This window comes from Onychostoma macrolepis, chromosome 18, assembly GCF_012432095.1.
Source record: "Onychostoma macrolepis isolate SWU-2019 chromosome 18, ASM1243209v1, whole genome shotgun sequence".
In the NCBI taxonomy this organism is placed as follows: domain Eukaryota; kingdom Metazoa; phylum Chordata; class Actinopteri; order Cypriniformes; family Cyprinidae; genus Onychostoma; species Onychostoma macrolepis.
Window position 1 is genome coordinate 21,299,547 of NC_081172.1, and position 20,205 is coordinate 21,319,751.

Genomic DNA, 20,205 nt, shown 5'->3' on the forward strand with positions numbered 1-20,205 from the left:
TGGTATATTCAGTAATAAAGTATTCAGACCCTTTGCTCAGTATTTAGTAAAAGCACCCTTTTGATCTAATACAGCCATGAGTCTTTTTGGGAAAGATGCAACAAGTTTTTCACACCTGGATTTGGGGATCCTCTGCCATTCCTCCTTGCAGATCCTCTCCAGTTCTGTCAGGTTGGATGGTAAACGTTGGTGGACAGACATTTTTAGGTCTCTCCAGAGATGCTCAATTGGGTTTAAGTCAGGGCTCTGGCTGGGCCATTCAAGAACAGTCACAGAGTTGTTGTGAAGCCACTCCTTCGTTATTTTAGCTGTGTGCTTAGGGTCATTGTCTTGTTGGAAGGTAAACTTTCGGCCCAGTCTGAGGTCCTGAGCACTCTGGAGAAGGTTTTCGTTCAGGATATCCCTGTACTTGGCCACATTCATCTTTCCCTCGATTGCAACCAGTCGTCCTGTCCCTGCAGCTGAAAAACACCCCCACAGCATGATGCTTCCACCACCATGCACTGTTCACTGTTGGGACTGTATTGGACAGGTGATGAGCAGTGCCTGGTTTTCTCCACACATACCGCTTAGAATTAAGGCCAAAAAGTTCTATCTTGGTCTCATCAGACCAGAGAATCTTATTCAGGTGTTTTTTAGCAAACTCCATGTGGGCTTTCATGTGTCTTGCACTGAGGAGAGGCTTCCATTGGGCCACTCTGCCATAAAGCCCCGATTGGTGGAGGACTGCAGTGATGGTTGACTTTCTACAACTTTCTCCCATCTCCCGACTGCATCTCTGGAGCTCAGCCACAGTGATCTTTGGGTTCTTCTTTACCTCTCTCACCAAGGCTCTTCTCCCCCGATAGCTCGGTTTGGCCGGACGGCCAGCTCTAGGAAGGGTTCTGGTCGTCCCAAACGTCTTCCATTTAAGGATTATGGAGGCCACTGTGCTCTTAGGAACCTTAAGTGCAGCAGAAATTTTTTTGTAACCTTGGCCAGATCTGTGCCTTGCCACAATTCTGTCTCTGAGCTCTTCAGGCAGTTCCTTTGACCTCATGATTCTCATTTGCTCTGACATGCACTGTGAGCTGTAAGGTCTTTATATAGACAGGCGTGTGGCTTTCCTAATCAAGTCCAATCAGTATAATCAAACTCAGCTGGACTCAAATGAAAGTGTAGAACCATCTCAAGGATGATCAGAAGAAATGGACAGCACCTGAGTTAAATATATGAGTGTCACAGCAAGGGTCTGAATACTTAGGACCATGTGATATTTCAGTTTTTCTTTTTTAATAAATCTGCAAAAATGTCAACAATTCTGTGTTTTTCTATCAATATGGGGTGCTGTGTGTACATTGAGGAAAAAAAATGAACTTAACCCTTTCGCACGTGAGTTTAAAATATTCTAGCTGAGCCCCCGGCGTGAGTTTTTTTTAGGCAACCGTTATTTTAGAATCTATAGCCTTATTGTTTCCATGGCGACGCGTCATGCTTGTCATGTGACACACCACAGCCCTAATAGCGCTGTATGACACATGGATTGCTTATATTTCCTTTTTCCTTTTTTTAATATTAATATTCACAAACATACTCGCTATATTATGAAATATCTGATATTCCGATTCTGAAATATGTGCAAGTAAATGTATTTGGTTGTTTAAAAAATTTTATAATGACCGTGTTAGTTGATCTATACTGGGTGATGGGCGCCGCCATGTTTGTTAGCGCTGAATCCCAGCTGTGGGATTTACAACACGTAAATTCATCCTCTCCTCCCGAAACACGTTAAAGTAAGTCTCCAGTAAACTGGGAGAAGAGCAGAGTAAACTTTAAAGTTATCTACACAATCTGTATATGATATCAATGAAACATGTCGTCAGATTATATTTGTAAGGATTATTGCTGCTTCCATAGACATCAGTGCATATTTTACAAACTATAAATGTGTGGTTTTGCTAGTACTTATGTGTATTTAAATGTCTGAAATCTAAAATAAGCATTATATGGTTGAAAACACTGAATAAGTGATAATATGACAAGCGCTCGCGCGTCTGATCTGGCTCCGCGCCAGAAAGCAGATTTGAATTCAGCAGTTGATGACGTGACGTACTGAACGTTCTAATCACACCGGTGTGATCGTACGCTCCAGGGACCAGCCAAGACTGATCACACCGGTGTGATCGTACGCGTTAAAGGGTTAAATGATTTTAGCAAATGGCTGCAATATAACAAAGAGTGAAAAATTTAAGGGGGTCTGAATACTTTCCGTACCTGTATATTTATGTATGTATATGTGTATATATATATATATATGATTAACATGTTTAGTAATTCATTCAAATTAATTAAACACTTTTAAATAGACTGCAGCAATAATATTTTGTCACACATTATTTTGTTTAGTTCAGAATCGTGGGAGAATCGTGATCTCAATTCGAGACAAAAAAAAGTTGTGATTCTCAATTTATCCAGAATCGTGCAGCTCTAATATGCGTGAGTGTATGTTTGTTTGTTTGTTTGTTTGTTTGTTTAGATTAGTTATGTGTGTTAGCGTTTAGTTAATACAAGTTGTGTGCGCACATTACATGAGTTTCTGTTTCTGCCTTGCAAATTAATGTCCCTTTACGATTTTCGATCCTTACTACATGCTCTAATGCATTAATACTTAGGAAAGTATTTTCTGTGGCCACGAAAATATCCTTTCTTAGAGTTGATATGAACTTACACTGAATGGTCGCTGGACGAACAGATCAGTTGATAGCAATTTAATTCTGCTACAGTTATTACTGTCAGCCGATATAAATAATTGTAATTAATCATAATTAATTGTAATTATTTATATACAATTCCCTTTTAAGCTAATTTGCTACACATAACACACAAGAACATATCTCTATCCAAATATACAAAATCACATTTACCATAAGCAATGGTGAAAATGTTATACCTAAAAAAAAAAAAAAACCCAAAACAATAAGATAAGTATAAGTTTTAGAATGCAAACTATACATCACACAACCCACACACCCATATTGTCCCAAAACCTACATTTCCCATAATTCCCCAACAAGGATATAAGGGACATAAAAAAAAGCCATGCCCTTTTAATAATAGGCCTCCGATCCACGCGGGACCACGGGTAAGCTGTACAACTTAAACCATTAAATAAAGATCATGTTTAAACCCATATCTGTCTAGATGTTTTTTGTTCAGCCACTAGCGTGCACTCTAGTGACGAATTATACCTGGGTGCTATCGCTCTTCATCTTTATTGGCGCAAAAAGAGACAACGTACCACCTTGTAAACAAATATGTAGGATATATCTATAACCTTAAAGAAACCAAAATAAATACAACCTTTTAGGCAAACGATAACAAAAGAAGAAACAATATGTTTAATGTTTGTAAAGTGTAGCTTCAGCCATCACAATTTCCCCCCACCTATGCATTCTCGCACGGTGAGTGAGAAAGAAAATCAGCTGCTGTATTCTCGACCCCCGAACGATACTTCAATGTAAAGCAGAAGGGTTGTATGGATAAAAACCATCGTGTCAAACGAGAATTTGTATCTTTCATATTGTTTAACGCTTTATGGTCCTTTTCGATTACAAAATTTCGGCCGAGCAAATGATATTTCAAGGAATCAAGAGCCCATTTTAACGCTAAGCACTCTTTCTCCACCACTGAATACCTAATTTCTCGAGAAAATAATTACCGTCTCAAATTCACCACTGGATATCTCACTCCCTCTTCTTATTGCATCAGGACCGCTCCTAACCCCAACTTCAACACATCTGTCTGAACAATAAACTGTCTCTCGAAATCAGGGCTGCGCAAAATAGGTCCCTCACTCAACGTATCCTTTAATTTGATACATTTCCTTTAATGTGATTCATCTGATACATTGTTTTATTATAGTAAAAGTGTAGCAATCACTTTTTTTGGCGTATTGACTGCCATTTTATGACCACAGTTTTACTACAAATATCATGTTTAAACTATGGTTAGTGTAGTAAAACCATGGTTAATTTGTGGTTACCATGGTTTATTAAGTAACCATGTTTTTTTTTGGTTTTATTTGTATTAAATCCATGGTTCATTTTCGTAATGGTTCTGTTGTGGTCTGTGCTTCTTGCATTGTTTCTGTATTTGTTAGCTTTGTGCATATTTGCAGCACGTATTTCTGTATTTTATTGTGTTGTGAGTTTTTGCAGCACGTTTCTGTATTTGCATCTTGTTTCTGTATATGGTTGTGTTGTGAGTATTTACGGTACAAGTGTTGTCAAACTGATGACGATGTTTTCCTAATTTGCTAGTGCTTTATCTATTTGCATCTGTTTTCTTAGGTTGCAGCACATTGAGCTCTCTCGGTCACCGTAAAATAGGCTTTAAACAAAAATACAATATTTTTAGTAACACATTTGTTAACTTCAGTCAAAGCTAAAGTTGAGCTAAATCTTTCATTGTCTTTCCCCATTAAATTCATATGTTAATTAATGTGATGTATACATTGTACACACTGAACTAAGCTGGACGATGACATCACTAAATTCAATAATGAAATGCTGAAAATTGAGTGTTTAATCTTGTCATTTTACATTATTTACACACTATTTTCCTATTTTGATATTGTGAAGTTGCTTTGACGCAATTTGTATTGTTAAAAGCGCTATATAAATAAAGGTGACTTGACATTTACTTTTATAGATTTACAATGTAAGCATCATAAAAAGTATGCACATACGTTAATATGGTATGCACATGTTAAAATGTTACTCTGAAACACTCTGCTGTTGTATAGAAAATATATCAGGGTACCTGCTCTGTTTCTGTATCCACTTAGGGTTCCTGATTTAGATCCAAACATTTTTATTAGTTGATGAGAAACATAAATTCTGTTAGTTGTCTAAATATTTGGTTAGTGGTAAATTTTATGAATAAATTGTGGAATTTTGTGTTTTACTGTTGTGTTGGATATAAACAGGATCCAGAGGAAGATGAGCCGAATCTGCAGGTTCTATTAGAGCATCGATTCTCAAAGGAGAAGAGCAAGAGTGTCAAACAGATGTGTGACAAGTGTAGCACTATCATATGGGGCCTCATTCAGACCTGGTACACCTGCACAGGTCAGACCATCTCAACTGAACCCAATGCAACATTATAAACACATTTGATTCAGTCATTAAGTACTGTTGTTCCAAACCATTACCCAAAGGAAAATGATTATGCCGCTAATTTCAATAAAACACTACTTTCATAAAACGTAAAGTTCCCAGTGGCTGGGAAGCTCCTAAAAGAACAAAAATACTAATAAAGCATGATAGAACTATAAATATCCAATGTAGTCCATATGACAAGTGCACTATATGCCGAGCCTTCCAATATTATTTGTGTTTAAAAAAAATAACAATATAAATGATTAAAATTCAAAGTACTCATAGTCTTCCCCTTTTCTATCTTGATAACTTATTTATCATTCTTTAAACATAATTCTTTCTCATAATTATTTAAACATTTAAATTTTTGAGTTCCACAAAAAAAAATTAAAAATTGGATGGACTATTCTTTGACATTTCAAACATGTATTTCCATAGTGTGATTTGTGGTGCACTATTCACAAAACCTTGGATACATCTGTAATTAAGTAATTGACACTTCAGGCTTTTCAATCTGACACTTAATTATAATAATAATTATAATAATAATTAATAATTTGTTACATTTATATAGCGCTTTTCTGGGTACTCAAAGCGCTTTACATGGAAAGGGGGGAATCTCCTCAACCACCACCAGTGTGCAGCATCCACCTGGATGATGCGACGGCAGCCAAATTGCGCCAGAACGCCCACCACACACCAGTTTATTGGTGGAGAAGAGACAGAGTGATGAAGCCAATCAGTGTATGGGGATGATTAGGAGGCCATGATGGTCAGCGGCCAATGGGCAAATTTGGCCAGGATGCCGGGGTTACACCCCTACTCTTTTTCGAAGGACATCCTGGGATTTTTAATGACCACAGAGAGTCAGGACCTCGGTTTAACGTCTCATCCGAAAGACAGGCTATAATGGTAATTAGTTTAATTGCTTAAGCAAATTCAGATCTTACTGTGATGGACTGGTTGTCTATCCAGGGTGTTTCTGTACCTTCACCTTGGGACGCTGGATCCCTGCAATTCTACATAGTACTAGTTATTTGGAGAATGGATGTATTCAGATCTTACTGTGTGATGACACAACTTAAAGGGATAGTTCACCTTCAGTTGCTGGTCTCCATTGGCTTCCATAGTATGGGGGAAAAAACTCTATGCAAGTCATTAGGGGCCAGCTGAAGGTGAACTATCCCTTTAATGTTTGGTTTTAAAGCTAATATGAATTGCTTTCCACTTCTGGTTCCAGGTTGTTATTACCGTTGTCATAGCAAGTGCATGAATCTTATCAACAAACCATGTGTGAGGTCAAAGGTCAGCCATCAGTCTGAGTATGAACTCAGCATCTGTCCTGAAGTTGGTCTAGACAAACAGGACTACAGATGTGCTGAATGTCGGACACCCATCTCTCTACGTAAGTCTCTTTCCAAACAGACATCACATCTTCTAACATTTATCTTTGTCCCTGATGATGACACAAATGTGAACAGATTTTTTTGTTTTTTTTGTTTTTTGGTTAATAAGTTCTTTATGGTTATAGTCAGAAGTGCTAGATTTAGTGTTGTATGATTGCTCTATAATTTGAAAAATGGTGACTTAACTTTGATATTTAGAATTCAAAATACCTTGCATAGGAAGTTGTAAAACATTGTCTTGTGTTGTGTAGGGGGTGTTCCTAATGAGGCACGGCAGTGTGATTATACAGGTCAGTATTACTGCAGCAGCTGCCACTGGAATGACACAGCCATTATTCCATCTAGAGTCATACACAACTGGGAGTTTGAGCCCCGTAAGGTACAGTAACACTGAATCTGTGAATCTAAATGTTGTCTAATGTGTACATAAAGGCCCAGATAGATTCACAGCAAAGTTCTTTTTCATTTTTTGTTTAGGGATATAATGTTAGCAAACATCCCAATGCTGCTGAGAGCGGTGTTTAGATAAATATGTAAATTGCTTTACAATATTAAACATGAAAAAACACAGTCAGAGTTGATTTCAGTTAGAATTGCAACTTCAGTTTCTACTATTAAGCAGCTCTTCAGTGTTTTGTCACTGGATTTCTGACCTCGACGGATTTCACGTCAAAGAGGGCAGAGCCACTGTGCACACCTACCTATTATATAATTGCCTCGGATCAATGGTAGTTCGAAGGTGTTTACCAGCCAGATCGAAATTTATCTGGAAAGATTGCTTTGGCAAGCTGTTACAAACTCCAAACCAACTTTTGGCCTGATTTTGTTTGAAATTGTCACACCAGTTAATTTTTGGATTTCGTTTAAAGTATATCGGGGGCTTAACTCTTTCCCCACCAGCAATTTTTTTTTTTTTTTTTTTTTTAAAGTTGCCAGCCACCACCAGCATTTTTGATGATTTTCACCTAAATTTGACGGCCCTCAGAATATTTTCTTCAATGAATATATGAACATATTATATATCAAAATAAAGAACCGAGCCTCTGCTTTAAAAAAAATAAAAATAAAATAACACAATTTTATTCTATCTTCATGTGTTCATGTTTTATCACCACTTGAATGCAGATAGGTTTAATCAGAAATACAACATTTTGGATTTAAAAAAATGTGAGAAATGCATTTTTATCAAAGTAGTGCATTTTCAATCAAAATACATTCAGATGTCATATTCTTTCACCTGTAAATAATTATATGAATAATTGAAATTGCATTCAATAAACATAACAAACACACACACACACAAGTAGTTGTATCCAATACCTTGTGTCAGATTGATGATTTATGACCTGATTTATGACCCCTGTCAGCGTTGGCGTCTGGCTTCCATGATTGTGTTTTAGGTCAACACCTTTGGTTGCCCAAAGCCCAAAACTTCTATCTGTTTCCTACCGTGATGTAGTCGGTGTCCAATAAAATTTTTAATATGTTTGTTAACGGGAATATGCTTTGTTTGGGGGGAGGGGGGTTTGGAAGACATCCAAACACGTGTGCATGTCAAACCCCTGAACGATTCAGTTCTGCTTGATCTATAGGTTAAATGTTGATAGCTAAGAAATCACTTGTTTTTGATTGTATGAGCCAATACTGGAATGCTTTGGCAATACAAATGTACAAATATTACTTGTGCCAATAAGGCACGTAAAAACTGAAACATAGAATTAAAGAATTCACCAAGACCATATTTCTATATGCGTCTGAAAAGTTGTTATGTTTGGGCATGTTCTTTTTACCTCATCTGTATGTGTGTATGCTAACACCTCTGTAGGATCGGTACAACCTAATCTGTAGGCTGATTAGGTAAACTTATAAGGAGGAGTCTTAAGTTAAAAATTATTCAAACCACCAACTATCCACCAAGTCCACCTCACCTATCCATTTAACTTCTGACAGTGAAGGTGATTGTGGGGTCTAACTGACAGTGGACGACAGTATCCTCTTTGTGCTTGTGTTAATGGCTTTACAGAATCCACCTCATATAGATGTGCACAGAATCATGCTTTAGTTCAGTTCAGTTCATTTTATTTATAAAGCACAATAAAACAACAGTGGTTGGCCATTGTGCTGAACAATATTGTTTAAAAGAAATCAAAGTACATAACATGATATGACAAGACAAACAAAAATTTTTTACATAAGCCCTGCTTTAGACAATGAATCAACACTTTGGCTGATTCTTTGGTCTCTCTCTCTCTCTCACTCACACACACACACACACACACGTTGGGTTTCCATATTTTATGGGACATTCCATAGGTGTAATGGTTTTTATACTGTACAAACTGTATTTTCCATCACCCTACACCAACTTTACACATTTACATTTATATTTATTCATTTAGCAGATGGTTTTATCCAAAGTGTTCCTTACAGTTGAGGAATACAATAAGTGATCCATTATAAAGAGGCAAATAGACATAGGCAGTGCTTGCAATACGAAGTATCAGGGATTGTTCAGAGTAAATACTAGCTATACAGGGAGAGGTTAAGGAAAGAAAGCAAAGGTTTTTTTTTTTTTTTTTTTTTTCTTTAAGAGGAAGTCAAGTGCTGACGGAAGAGATGTGTTTTCAGGTAAATACACACAAACCTACTCCTTACAGAAAACTTTGTGTGTTTTTAAGATTTTCAAAAAAAAAAAACACACTGTATGATTTATAAGCTTGTTTCCTCATGGGGGACAAAAAATGTCCCCACAAGGACAAAGATTTTGGATATTGACATCTTTGTCCCCATAATGTAGGGTATACCTACACCACACACACACACACACACACAAATCTGAGTAAACTAAATTTTAAGTCTGAGCAAAATTGTACAAGTGCATCTCAATAAATTAGAATGTCGTGAAAAAGTTCATTTTTTCTTGTAACTTATTTCAAAAAGTGAAACTTTCATATATTTTAGATTCATTACATGTAAAGTAAAACATTTCAAAAGTTATTTTTTTTTGTTTTAATTTTGATGATTAGAGCTTACAGCTCATAAAAGTCAAAAATCAGTATCTGAAAATATTAGAATACTTACATTTGAGTTTGAATAAATGACCATCCATACAGTACAAATTCTGGGTATCTCTTGTTCTTTGAAATGGGGAAGACTGCTGACTTGGCAATGATCCAAAAGACGAACATTGACACCCTCCACAAAGAGGGTAAGTCACAGAAGGTCATTACTGAAAGGTGTGGCTTTTTACAGAGTGCTGTATCAAAGCATATTAAATGCAAAGTTGACTGGAAGGAAGAATTTGGGTAGGAAAAGGTGCACAAGCAACAAGGATGACCGCAAGCTTGAGAATACAGTCAAGCAAAGCCGATTCAAACACTTGTGAGAGCTTCACAAGGAGAGAACTGAAGGTGGAGTCAGTTAATCAAGAGTCACCACGCTCAGACGTCTTGATCACAGATCTACAGGTGCTGGTCATATAATTAGAATATCATCAAAAAGTTGATTTATTTCACTAATTCCATTCAAAAAGTGAAACTTGTATATTATATTCATTCATTACACACAGACTGATATATTTCAAATGTTTATTTCTTTTAATTTTGATGATTAGAGCTTACAGCTCATGAAAGTCAAAAATCAGTATCTCAAAATATTAGAATATTTACATTTGAGTTTGAATAAATGACCATCCCTACAGTATAAATTCTGGGTATCTCTTGTTCTTTGAAACCACAATAACGGGGAAGACTGCTGACTTGGCAATGATCCAGAAGACGAACATTGACACCCTCCACAAAGAGGGTAAGTCACAGAAGGTCATTACTGAAAGGTGTGGCTGTTTACAGAGTGTTGTATCAAAGCATATTAAATGCAAAGTTGACTGGAAGGAAGAATTTGGGTTGGAAAAGGTGCACAAGCAACAGGGATGACCGCGAGCTTCAAGCAAAGCTGATTCAAACACTTGGGAGAGCTTCACAAGGAGTGGATTGAAGCTAGAGTCAGTGCATCAAGAGTTATCACGCTCAGACATCTTCAGGAAAAGGGCTACCAAGCCACTTCTGAACCAAAAACAACGTCAGAAGCATCTTACCTGGGCTGTGGAGAAAAAGAACTGGACTTTTGCTCAGTGGTCCAAAGTCCTCTTTTCAGATGAAAGTAAATTTTGCATTTCATTTGGAAATCAAGGTCCCAGAGTCTGGAGGAAGAGTGCACAGAATCCATGTTGCTTGAAGTCCAGTGTGAAGTTTCTACAGTCAGTGATGATTTGGGCTGCAATGTCATCTGCTGGTGTTGGTCCACTGTGTTTTCTGAAGTCCACAGTCAACGCAGCCATCTACCAGGAAATTTTAGCGCACTTCATGCTTCCTTCTGCTGACAAGCTTTATGGAGATGCTGATTTCATTTTCCAGCAGGACTTGGCACCTGCCCACACTGCCAAAGGTACCAAAAGCTGTTTCAATGACCATGGTGTTACTGTGCTTGATTGGCCAGCAAACTCGCCTGACCTGAACCCCATAGAGAATCTATGGGGTATTGTCAAGAGGAAGATGAGAGACACCGGACCCAACAATGCAGATGACCTGAAAGCCACTGTCAAAGAAACCTTGGCTTCCATACCACCTCAGCAGTGCCACAAACTGATCACCTCCATGCCACGCTGAATTGAGGCAGTAATTAAAGCAAAATGAGCCCCTACCAAGTATTGAGTACATATACAGTAAATGAACATACTTTCCAGAAGGCCAACAATTCACTAAAAACTTTTTTTTTATTGGTCTTATGAAGTATTCTAATTTGTTGAGATGGTGGGTTTTTGTTAAATGTAAGCCTATATCATCACAATTAAAAGAACCAAAGACTTAAACTACTTCAGTCTGTGCGCATTGAATTTATTTAATACACGAGTTTCACAATTTGAGTTGAATTACTGAAATAAATGAACTTTTCCACGACATTCTAATTTATTGAGATGCACCTGTATATGTTTGTTTTTATTTTTTGTTGTTATTTAAGAAATGTTTTCATTTTAATCTAACCTATAGATAGTATGTGTACTGTAAAAAAAACAAATATACATTTTGCTTAAAACTTCTCAGTAAAATAATTACACCTACAATGTTAAACATGTTTAAAAGGTTAAAAACATTGTGTGTCACTAAAGCAAGGCACACTGTCTATTGCCTTTAATTTCTTTAAAATAGCCTGATGACCAGCATTGTTTCTTTAGATCATTAATGCACCCAAGTGCTTTTCTCACATGAATAGAAAACTCTTTGGATGTGTTTGTGACAAACGCATAATTTTTACTTCAGAAAACTTTTTAAATGTATGACTGAACTTTTCTCATTTGACAGACCTACGTTTCAAATTATTTACCTGAGGTGTTTAACAGCCACAGGGAATCATGAAGTAATGAAGTATAACTCTGGAACGGAATGAGATATCTTCACCAAACTCGGTACACATGTGTATGAGCTAAGTCTAAGTCGGTACACATGTGTATGAGCTAACTATCCCAACTCTACCACTGAGCCACAGGAACAATTTTAATTCTTAAAATTTTGATGCAATTAAGACTAAAAGTGTGTATATATACTGCCCTTGATCTTTACTGAGTAATTAAAGACAGCTCCTTAGCTCTTCATTTAACCTATGTTGTGTTTGGTCCCTTATAACATTACAATTCCACCAATCTGGACTAATTTAAAGATGTTCTCTCACTTAACTCAATATAAAGTGCTCTGTGACTGTAAAGAGGTAGAAATGAGTTGCTGTGTATAAGAAAACAGATGTTTATAAATGAGTTTTTTTTTTTTTTTTTTTATTAAATGTCATATTTTACATCAAATTCTTACATTTTTTTTCAATTAATTCAGTCAGAATAACAAGAAACTATAGAGTTGTTACCTTTAAAATAAAATCAGTATCAACAAACTTCTTCTTTCCACTGTAGGGGAAACAGAATCTGCATCTTACTCATCTTACTGCATCTTACTGTACTTACTCAGACTGTTTAATGAAGCTGAGGTGTCATAAATGCATTTACACCTCAAAATTGCAAATGCATAAATAATGTTTTAAGATTAAAGGGTAACACTTTAGAATAGTGATTAATGCTTATTAATAGTTAGTAAGGTAGCCGGTGACTTCAACCACGCAAACTTAAAGACAGTTTTGCCAAAGTTCTACCAACATGTGAACTTTGCAACAAGGGGAAATAACACACTGGACTTTGTTTACACAACAGAAAAGAACGCATACAAAGCCGAACCCCGCCCCCACCTCGGGTACTCAGACCACATCTCTGTTATGCTAATCCCAGTATACAGACCACTTCTCACACTTGCCAAACCGGTTCTAAAGCAGATCATGGTATGGCCAGAAAATGCTACCTCAGCACTGCAGGACTGCTTCCAGGACACAGACTGGAACATGTTTAAAGAGGCGGCCACCTACAACAACCACACAGACCTGTAGGAGTACACTGAAACTGTGACTGCTTACATCCAAAAGTGCACTGATGATGTGACAGTCACCATGACCATCACCATACGCGCCAACCAGAAGCCATACACACGGAGTCTGTGGCAAGCCATTCAGACCATCACAGACTACAAGCCCCCGCCACAGGCCTGTGATGATGACACATCCCTCCCAGATACACTCAACCACTTTTATTCACGGTTTGAAATGCAGAATGACACACCTGCACAAAAACTGCCCACACCTCCCAACGACCAGGTGCTCTGTCTGTCTCCAGCCGACGTAAGGAAGACCCTATCTAGGATCAACCCATGCAAGGCTGCAGGTCCTGACAACATACCTGGCCGTGTACTGAAAGACTGTGCTGTACAGCTGACAGATGTCCTAACAGATATCTTCAACACCTCGCTGAGCAAGGCAGTCGTCCCCACATGTCTCAAATCCACAAAAATCATACCGGTACCAAAGAAATCACCTGTCTAAATGACTACTGTCCCATAGCACTGACTCCAATCATGATGAAGTGCTTTGAGAGGTTAGTCTGCACAACATCAAAACCATCCTCCCCAACACACTTGATCAGCTCCAGTTTGCATACCGTCCAAACCGGACGATGCAATTTCCTCCACCCTCCACCTGGCTCTTACCCACCTAGAAAACAAAGACCCTTATGTTAGAATGCTGTTCATTGACTTCAGCTCAGCATTCAACACAATAATCCCACAACAGCTCATAAATAAACTAAACCTGCTGGGCCTTAACAACTCCCTCTGTTATTGGATTCTGGATTTTCTAACCGGAAGACCTCAGTCAGTCCGTGTCGGCCACAACACCTCGAGCACTACCACACTAAGCACAGGTGCCCCACAAGGCTGTGTGCTCAGCCCGCTGCTCTTCACACTGCTGACCCACGACTGCACTGCCAAGTCCAGCTCCAACCACATCATCAAGTTCGCTGATGACACAACAGTGGTAGGTCTCATCAGCAACAATGATGAAACGCACTACAGAGAGGAAGTGGCACAGCTGGCGAAATGGTGTGGCGCTAACAACCTGTGCCTCAATGTGAGTAAGACAAAGGAGGTTGTGATGGACTTCAGAAGAAACTCTGGTGATCACCCCCAACTGACCATCGACAGCTCGCCTGTGGAGAGAGTCAGCAGCACTAAATTCCTGGGGGTGCACATCACAGAGGATCTCACCTGGACCACCAACACCATGTCACTCTCCAAGAAGGCACAACAGCGCCTACACTTTCTCCGCCGGCTGAAAAGAGCAAGTCTCCCTCCACCCATCCTCACCACTTTCTACAGGGGCACCATTGAGAGTGTGCTGACCAGCTGCATCACTGTCTGGTACGGAAATTGTACTGCAGCAGACCGCAAGACCCTCCAGCGGACAGTGAACACAGCTGCAAGGATCATCGGTGCCCCTCTCCCCTCCATCCTGGACATTTTCCTCACACGATGCTCCAGCAAAGCCAACAGTATCGTGAAGGACTCCACACATCCCTCCCACAGTCTCTTCCAACTCCTACCATCAGGAAGACAGTACCAAAGCATCAGAGCCCGCTCTGCCAGACTGCTCAAAAGCTTTTTCCCCCAGGCTGTGAGAGCCCTGAACTCAAATCACCCCGCCCCTCTCTGAAACCCCATACAAACCCCCTACCTCCTGAAACATGGACCATCTGAAACTTAAGGAACTTTTTTGTGCAATCGAAGTGTGCTACACACAGGTGAGTGGGCCTGTACAAACCACCTGTAGTAGCACACTCTCCTCCTCTATGCGCGCTAGTCACTTTTCACACACACTGCTGTGTGTATACAAATCCCACAAAAAGACTCAGTAATATATGTATGTTTACATGCTCATGCACTACAAATCATCTTGCACTGTTCCCCAGCCAGCTGCTGACTCACAATGATTCTCTTCGCACATGTACAGTATTTCTCTGAAGCACTCGTATAGTTTGTACAGTTTGTATTTTTTAGTTTATGTATAGGTAAAAAAACAAAAAAACAAAGTTATATATAGTATATTTATCGTCAAAATCTATCAGTAGGATAGTTGTGTATAGGTTTATATTGTTTTACTTCATTGCTGTATGCCTGTATTTATGTAGCACCATGGTCCTGTGAGGCACAACATTTCGTTCCACTGTATGCCCCCGCATGTAGCGGAATGACAATAAAGCGCAACTTGACTTGACTTGACTTGAAGTTTAGGTATTGGGTAGGATTAGGGATGTAGAATAAGGTCATGTAGAATAAGGCATTAATATGTGTTTAATTAGTACTAATAAATGGTTAATATTCTAGTAATATGCATGCTAATAAGTGACTAGTTAAGAGACCCTAAAATAAAGTGTTACCGATTAAAGTTTTAAAGGGGGTGGTTTACTGCTTTTTTTCTTTGCTTGATTGTGTTTATGGGGTGCAATATAACATGTCTTCTTGTTTCGTTTGTTAAAAAAAACGCCTTATTTTTCATATATTTCAACTTTATTGTAAGCCGCTTTCTCCTCTGTCATTTGAACGACCGGTTGACTTCCTGATTCTATGAAACCACTCCCTCAGAAACAGGCGATGGGCTCAGATTGGTTAGTTGGGCCAGTGTGTTGTGATTGGCTAAACTGCGTACTGCACATTGTCCGGAAACTTCACGCCCATTACCTTTACTGGCGACAGTTGCATGTGGTCCGGTCAAATGTAAATAATGGTGTCAATATTGCCGTATCAGTTTGAGCCAGAATCAGATCCAGAAAGCGGTAATGAAGAGAGTCAAGCAGAACTTCCGCAAGCACGGCTCTTACAAAACGTTTCTGAATGGAAGTTTGCTGTTGTGATTACATATCATTTTTTGAAGTTTGTACACGTTTGTCTTATACACACAAAATAGCATCGAACTAACTGGCTACTATAACCAAACAGCGTTGGCTTGTTTATGTTCTTGATCAAATCGAAAAATTACGTCATAAAGTATACATGGAAAATACATTTACAAAATTAGTACATAATTACAAATTCGGGTCCAAAATGTTTGTACTAACTGGCTACTAAAGCCAGCGTTGGCATTTGTTTACGTCCTTGATAAAATTAAAACATTACGTCTGAAATTATACATGCAAATACATTTAAAATTATGAAATCTTACTTACAGGTTGTGGCCCAACAACTGCTGCCTTTGGTTTTAAAGTTGGAACTGCTCCATGTTTTAGTAATAGCTTCTGTGTGAATCCGGCTTTGAACTCGTGTAGATTCTGGAAGCTGTCTTCCGTAAAATGCGCAGCACAGAGAGCTAAATTAGGATTGTAATTGTCAGGAACATAATCAAACATAAATTTTAACCATTGTTGACGAACTACAGCGTCCGTAGGAAGCCCGAACACAGAAGACCTGACAGCTGGGTGAAAATAACACGTTTCGACGGCATGGCTACAACTCTCCACTATAACTCTTCCTCTTCGACAAAGCCGCAGAACATGGCCTTGCCCCCTCTTTGGCATGTTCCGGAGGGAGGGGTTGATGCAAATGTATGGGTTTTTTACATATGCAACCCGGGAAGTATCTCGTTGTAGTTTTTGTAGGCATTAAACGTCCTGATTTTTAAAAGGCGATATCTCCGCTTACGTTGAACTTTCAGCGCAGCAACTTTGCAGATACTGTTCATGCACCAACAGCAACATTACACACTATTTAAAATGAAAAAAGTGAAATTGCAGTAAACCACCCCTTTAAATAATTTTTTGACATAAAAATAAGAAATGTTGGTAAAAATGCAGTGATACTTTTAATTATGAAACCAAACCACCAAGTAAATCAAGTCAAGTCACCCTTAATTATAGAGCACTTTTTACAATGCAGATTGTGTCAAAGCAGCTTTACAGTACTAAACAGGGAAATAGTGTGTCGAAATAGTGTGCCATTCTCCTCTGGCCAGACGAAACCAGCAGTTTAATTTAAATGACCTATTAATTTAATAGGTTTTAATGAGTGAGTCATTTAGTCATTCATTCAAAAACGAGGCAAGTGACTGTCTTTATGAAGGGGTTACTCAATCATTGACTTACTCGATTCGTTCAATAACGTGGATCCATTCAGTAATGTAACACTGCTGTGTGTTGCTCAGAGACACCGCAGTGTGTTGGACAGAACAACTGTTCTGCTGTGGCTTTGATTGAAATTATTTTCTTTTGAAAAACTGAGCAAAAACAGTCAATATTGTGTCTAAAATGTAAGTCAATCATTTTACCTTCTTGTTTATTGAACTACTATTGTATGGTGTCATATTGCAATCATGCTGACATGTTGCTCACCTATATCATATATTATAGGCTAAATGTCATTTTTTATACCTCAGTATGCATCTACAACTTTCTCTGAGATACTTCGTCAGTGCTGTTGTGCTCAATTCTTTTGATTTCTGCATGAGTCTCTCTCTCATTTAGGCTGCATGAGCCTCATCTGGCATGACATCAATATATTATCAGACGCCGTTTACACTAAATGCAGTAAAATCAGAATCATTCTCATGTGAAAATTTTTGGTGGCCAAGTTTCAGTATTTCCTTTTATTTTTGTTATTGGCGTTTTAATCAGGCTTCTTGTCCGGTCGGGTAAGTAAAAATCTCTCTCACTTGCCCCTTTAAAAATTGTACAATCGTTAATCGAGCCCTGTGGTTCTCCCACGGTTTACTTTGGCCCTACACGTATTACAAATTGCGAACTTTGTGTCTTCTTCACTCACAGTGAAGAACTTCCACACCGACAACATGTTTACATGCAGTTGTGAGCGTAGCTGTGATGTCAAAACGGACCAGCTCGGAATCGGCAAGACATGAGACTGACTTGCCGGTCACCAGTCCAGGTCAGGCATGTGGAAAATCGGCTGATTCCGGTCCCTGGCTGGTTGATCGGTGCATCTCTAATTTACATTATCGTAATTGCATAATAATATGCCAGTGTTGTTTTTCCTCTGGATCTTCAGAAAAGCTATATATATATATATATATATATATATATATATATATATATATATATATATATATATATATATATATATATATATATATATATAATAGAACAGTTCTTTCTGGTCCTCAAATCTAATTGACTTAGAGGAGTGTGATATTGGAACTTCATTGTTCCACAATTAGATGGCGATAAGAGATTGTTTTTATGAGCGAGTCAGCAGTAAATACTGCTGAATATTGAAAAGACTGAAACAGGGTTGTAAACAATGAAGTTATTTTTACTTTCAACAACACCAATAAGACACAGCCAACAAATTCACTGAGCAGTGCTTTCACCCTTAACAGATGAAAGGATAGTATGATAAAGATATCGCTTTCCTCAGCAGACATTCAAACTGATGATGTATTATGAATATGAGATTGAGCTGAAGAATGAATGCTGTATCAGATGCAGGTTATCATACTTCATATGTATGAGCAATATCACACGATATGGCTTTATATCGGCATGCTGTGATTGCCTACGGCTGAATCACAGTCGTGACAATATAAAGCCATATGGCACGGCTACTCATATGATATTGCACATATATATCAACAAGTTAATAGTAAGAATTGTCCGTTAAACTAAAATGTTACCATATAAATATTTTTTCAGTTTGATAGTGACTCATGACTTAAGACTCTGATTGTGGTGTGTGTATTGATGTGTTCAGGTGTGCCGTACATCAATGCGCTATCTTGCTTTGATGATGTCCAGGCCTGTGCTCAAACTGAAGGAAATCAACCCTCTTCTCTTTAACTTTGTGGAGGAGCTGGTGGAAATCAGAGTAAGTTTTTTTTAATTGTGACATCGTAAACCTTTTTTTAAACTATTTGTAAAGTGGGTTATTATGAACAGTGCATTTGCTGAAACAGCATTCAATAGTAAGCGATCTAATTATATCTCTTATCATTCCTGTACTTCAGAAATTACGTCAGGATATATTGTTAATGAAGCCATATTTCATCACCTGTAAGGAAGCCATGGAGGCCCGACTCCTGCTGCATGTAAGTAATTAGGACACAATCTCATTTAGGCCATGTCACAAATGGTGCCCTACACCCTTTCATTTCTCCTTGGAGTTTACACTTTAGTGGCATAAGGCGTATAAATTGGCTGTGCTGTGGAGCCTGCATCAGTTCTAACTCATCAGGGGCACAAAAGCGACCACAAAAGGGATACTTTATAGCCTTCATGGAGACACTTCAGTATTTCATCTAGGACAGGGCCTTACAGTCATTCCTTGTATCTCACACAAAAATGTACTGTATACAAATAGTGCTGTTTTGGCAAGTATAATACTTGTATATTAACAAAATATTTACAAGAGTAGTGTTAATATTAAGCTCTGTTGTCAACCTTCATCAATAATTTTGACAGAATCATTGTTTTACAGCTGATCAAATTAATCCAGCGATCAGTTGGGCTGAACTATCAACTCTGCAGTGGATATTAATATCCAAAATATAGTGAAAACACTATTCTCACTATAAACTCTATTGTTAACAATATCATCAATTTAAAACATTTAAATGAAAGGATTTTTCTTTACCATGAAGAGGATCCTCCGATCATGCAGCACTGTTGTCCTCTGTTTATGTCCATGCCTTTTTATGTTGCTGAGCTCTCCAGTGCATTCTTTTTTACTCAGAATGGACCAAACTGTTTGGCCACTCCTAATGTTCCAGCTATCTCTCTGATGGATTTGTTTTGTTTTTGGAGCCTAACAAGTCTCTGTTTCACCTGCATGGAGAGCTCCTTTGACTGCATGATGTGGGTTCACAGCAACAACTTCCAAATGCAAATGGCACACTTAGAATCAACTCCAGACCTTTGACCTGCTTAATTGATGTTGAAATAACGAAGGAATAGCCCACATCTGTCCATGAAATGGCTTTTGTGTCAACTGTCTAATTACTTTTACTATTATGAGAATACCTCAAATTAAAGCTCAGAGTGTGCACTTTAAACCCATATTCATTATATATAACTGTAACGTGAATATGTTTTGGTCAGCAGCTTAAATAAAAATTGTGCCTGTATCCAAATATATACGGACCTGACTGCATATTTGTTTTTAATGTTGATGGCTGCAGCACACTCCAAAAAAGAGGCTAAATAAAAGTGAAAAAGTTAAAGAATATCCGAATTAAACTGTTTT

General features: G+C 38.2%; 1 protein-coding gene across 11 annotated transcripts in view; it reads left to right on the forward strand.

Annotated features, from left to right (window-relative positions):
- def8 (differentially expressed in FDCP 8 homolog) overlaps positions 1–20,205 on the forward strand; it is a 96,508-nt gene that overhangs the window by 47,712 nt on the left and 28,591 nt on the right. For 10 of the 11 annotated variants that reach the window (XR_009267122.1, XM_058752381.1, XM_058752383.1 and 7 more), the window contains 5 exons: positions 4,967–5,108; positions 6,379–6,543; positions 6,796–6,923; positions 18,718–18,831; positions 18,971–19,051. Coding sequence is in view for 10 of the 11 variants with exons in the window: in XM_058752381.1 (XP_058608364.1) it covers positions 4,967–5,108; positions 6,379–6,543; positions 6,796–6,923; positions 18,718–18,831; positions 18,971–19,051 (630 nt within the window). In the remaining variant the exon portion in view is untranslated. The remainder of the gene's footprint in view (positions 1–4,966; positions 5,109–6,378; positions 6,544–6,795; positions 6,924–18,717; positions 18,832–18,970; positions 19,052–20,205) is intronic. The other variant, XM_058752386.1, reaches the window with a different exon arrangement.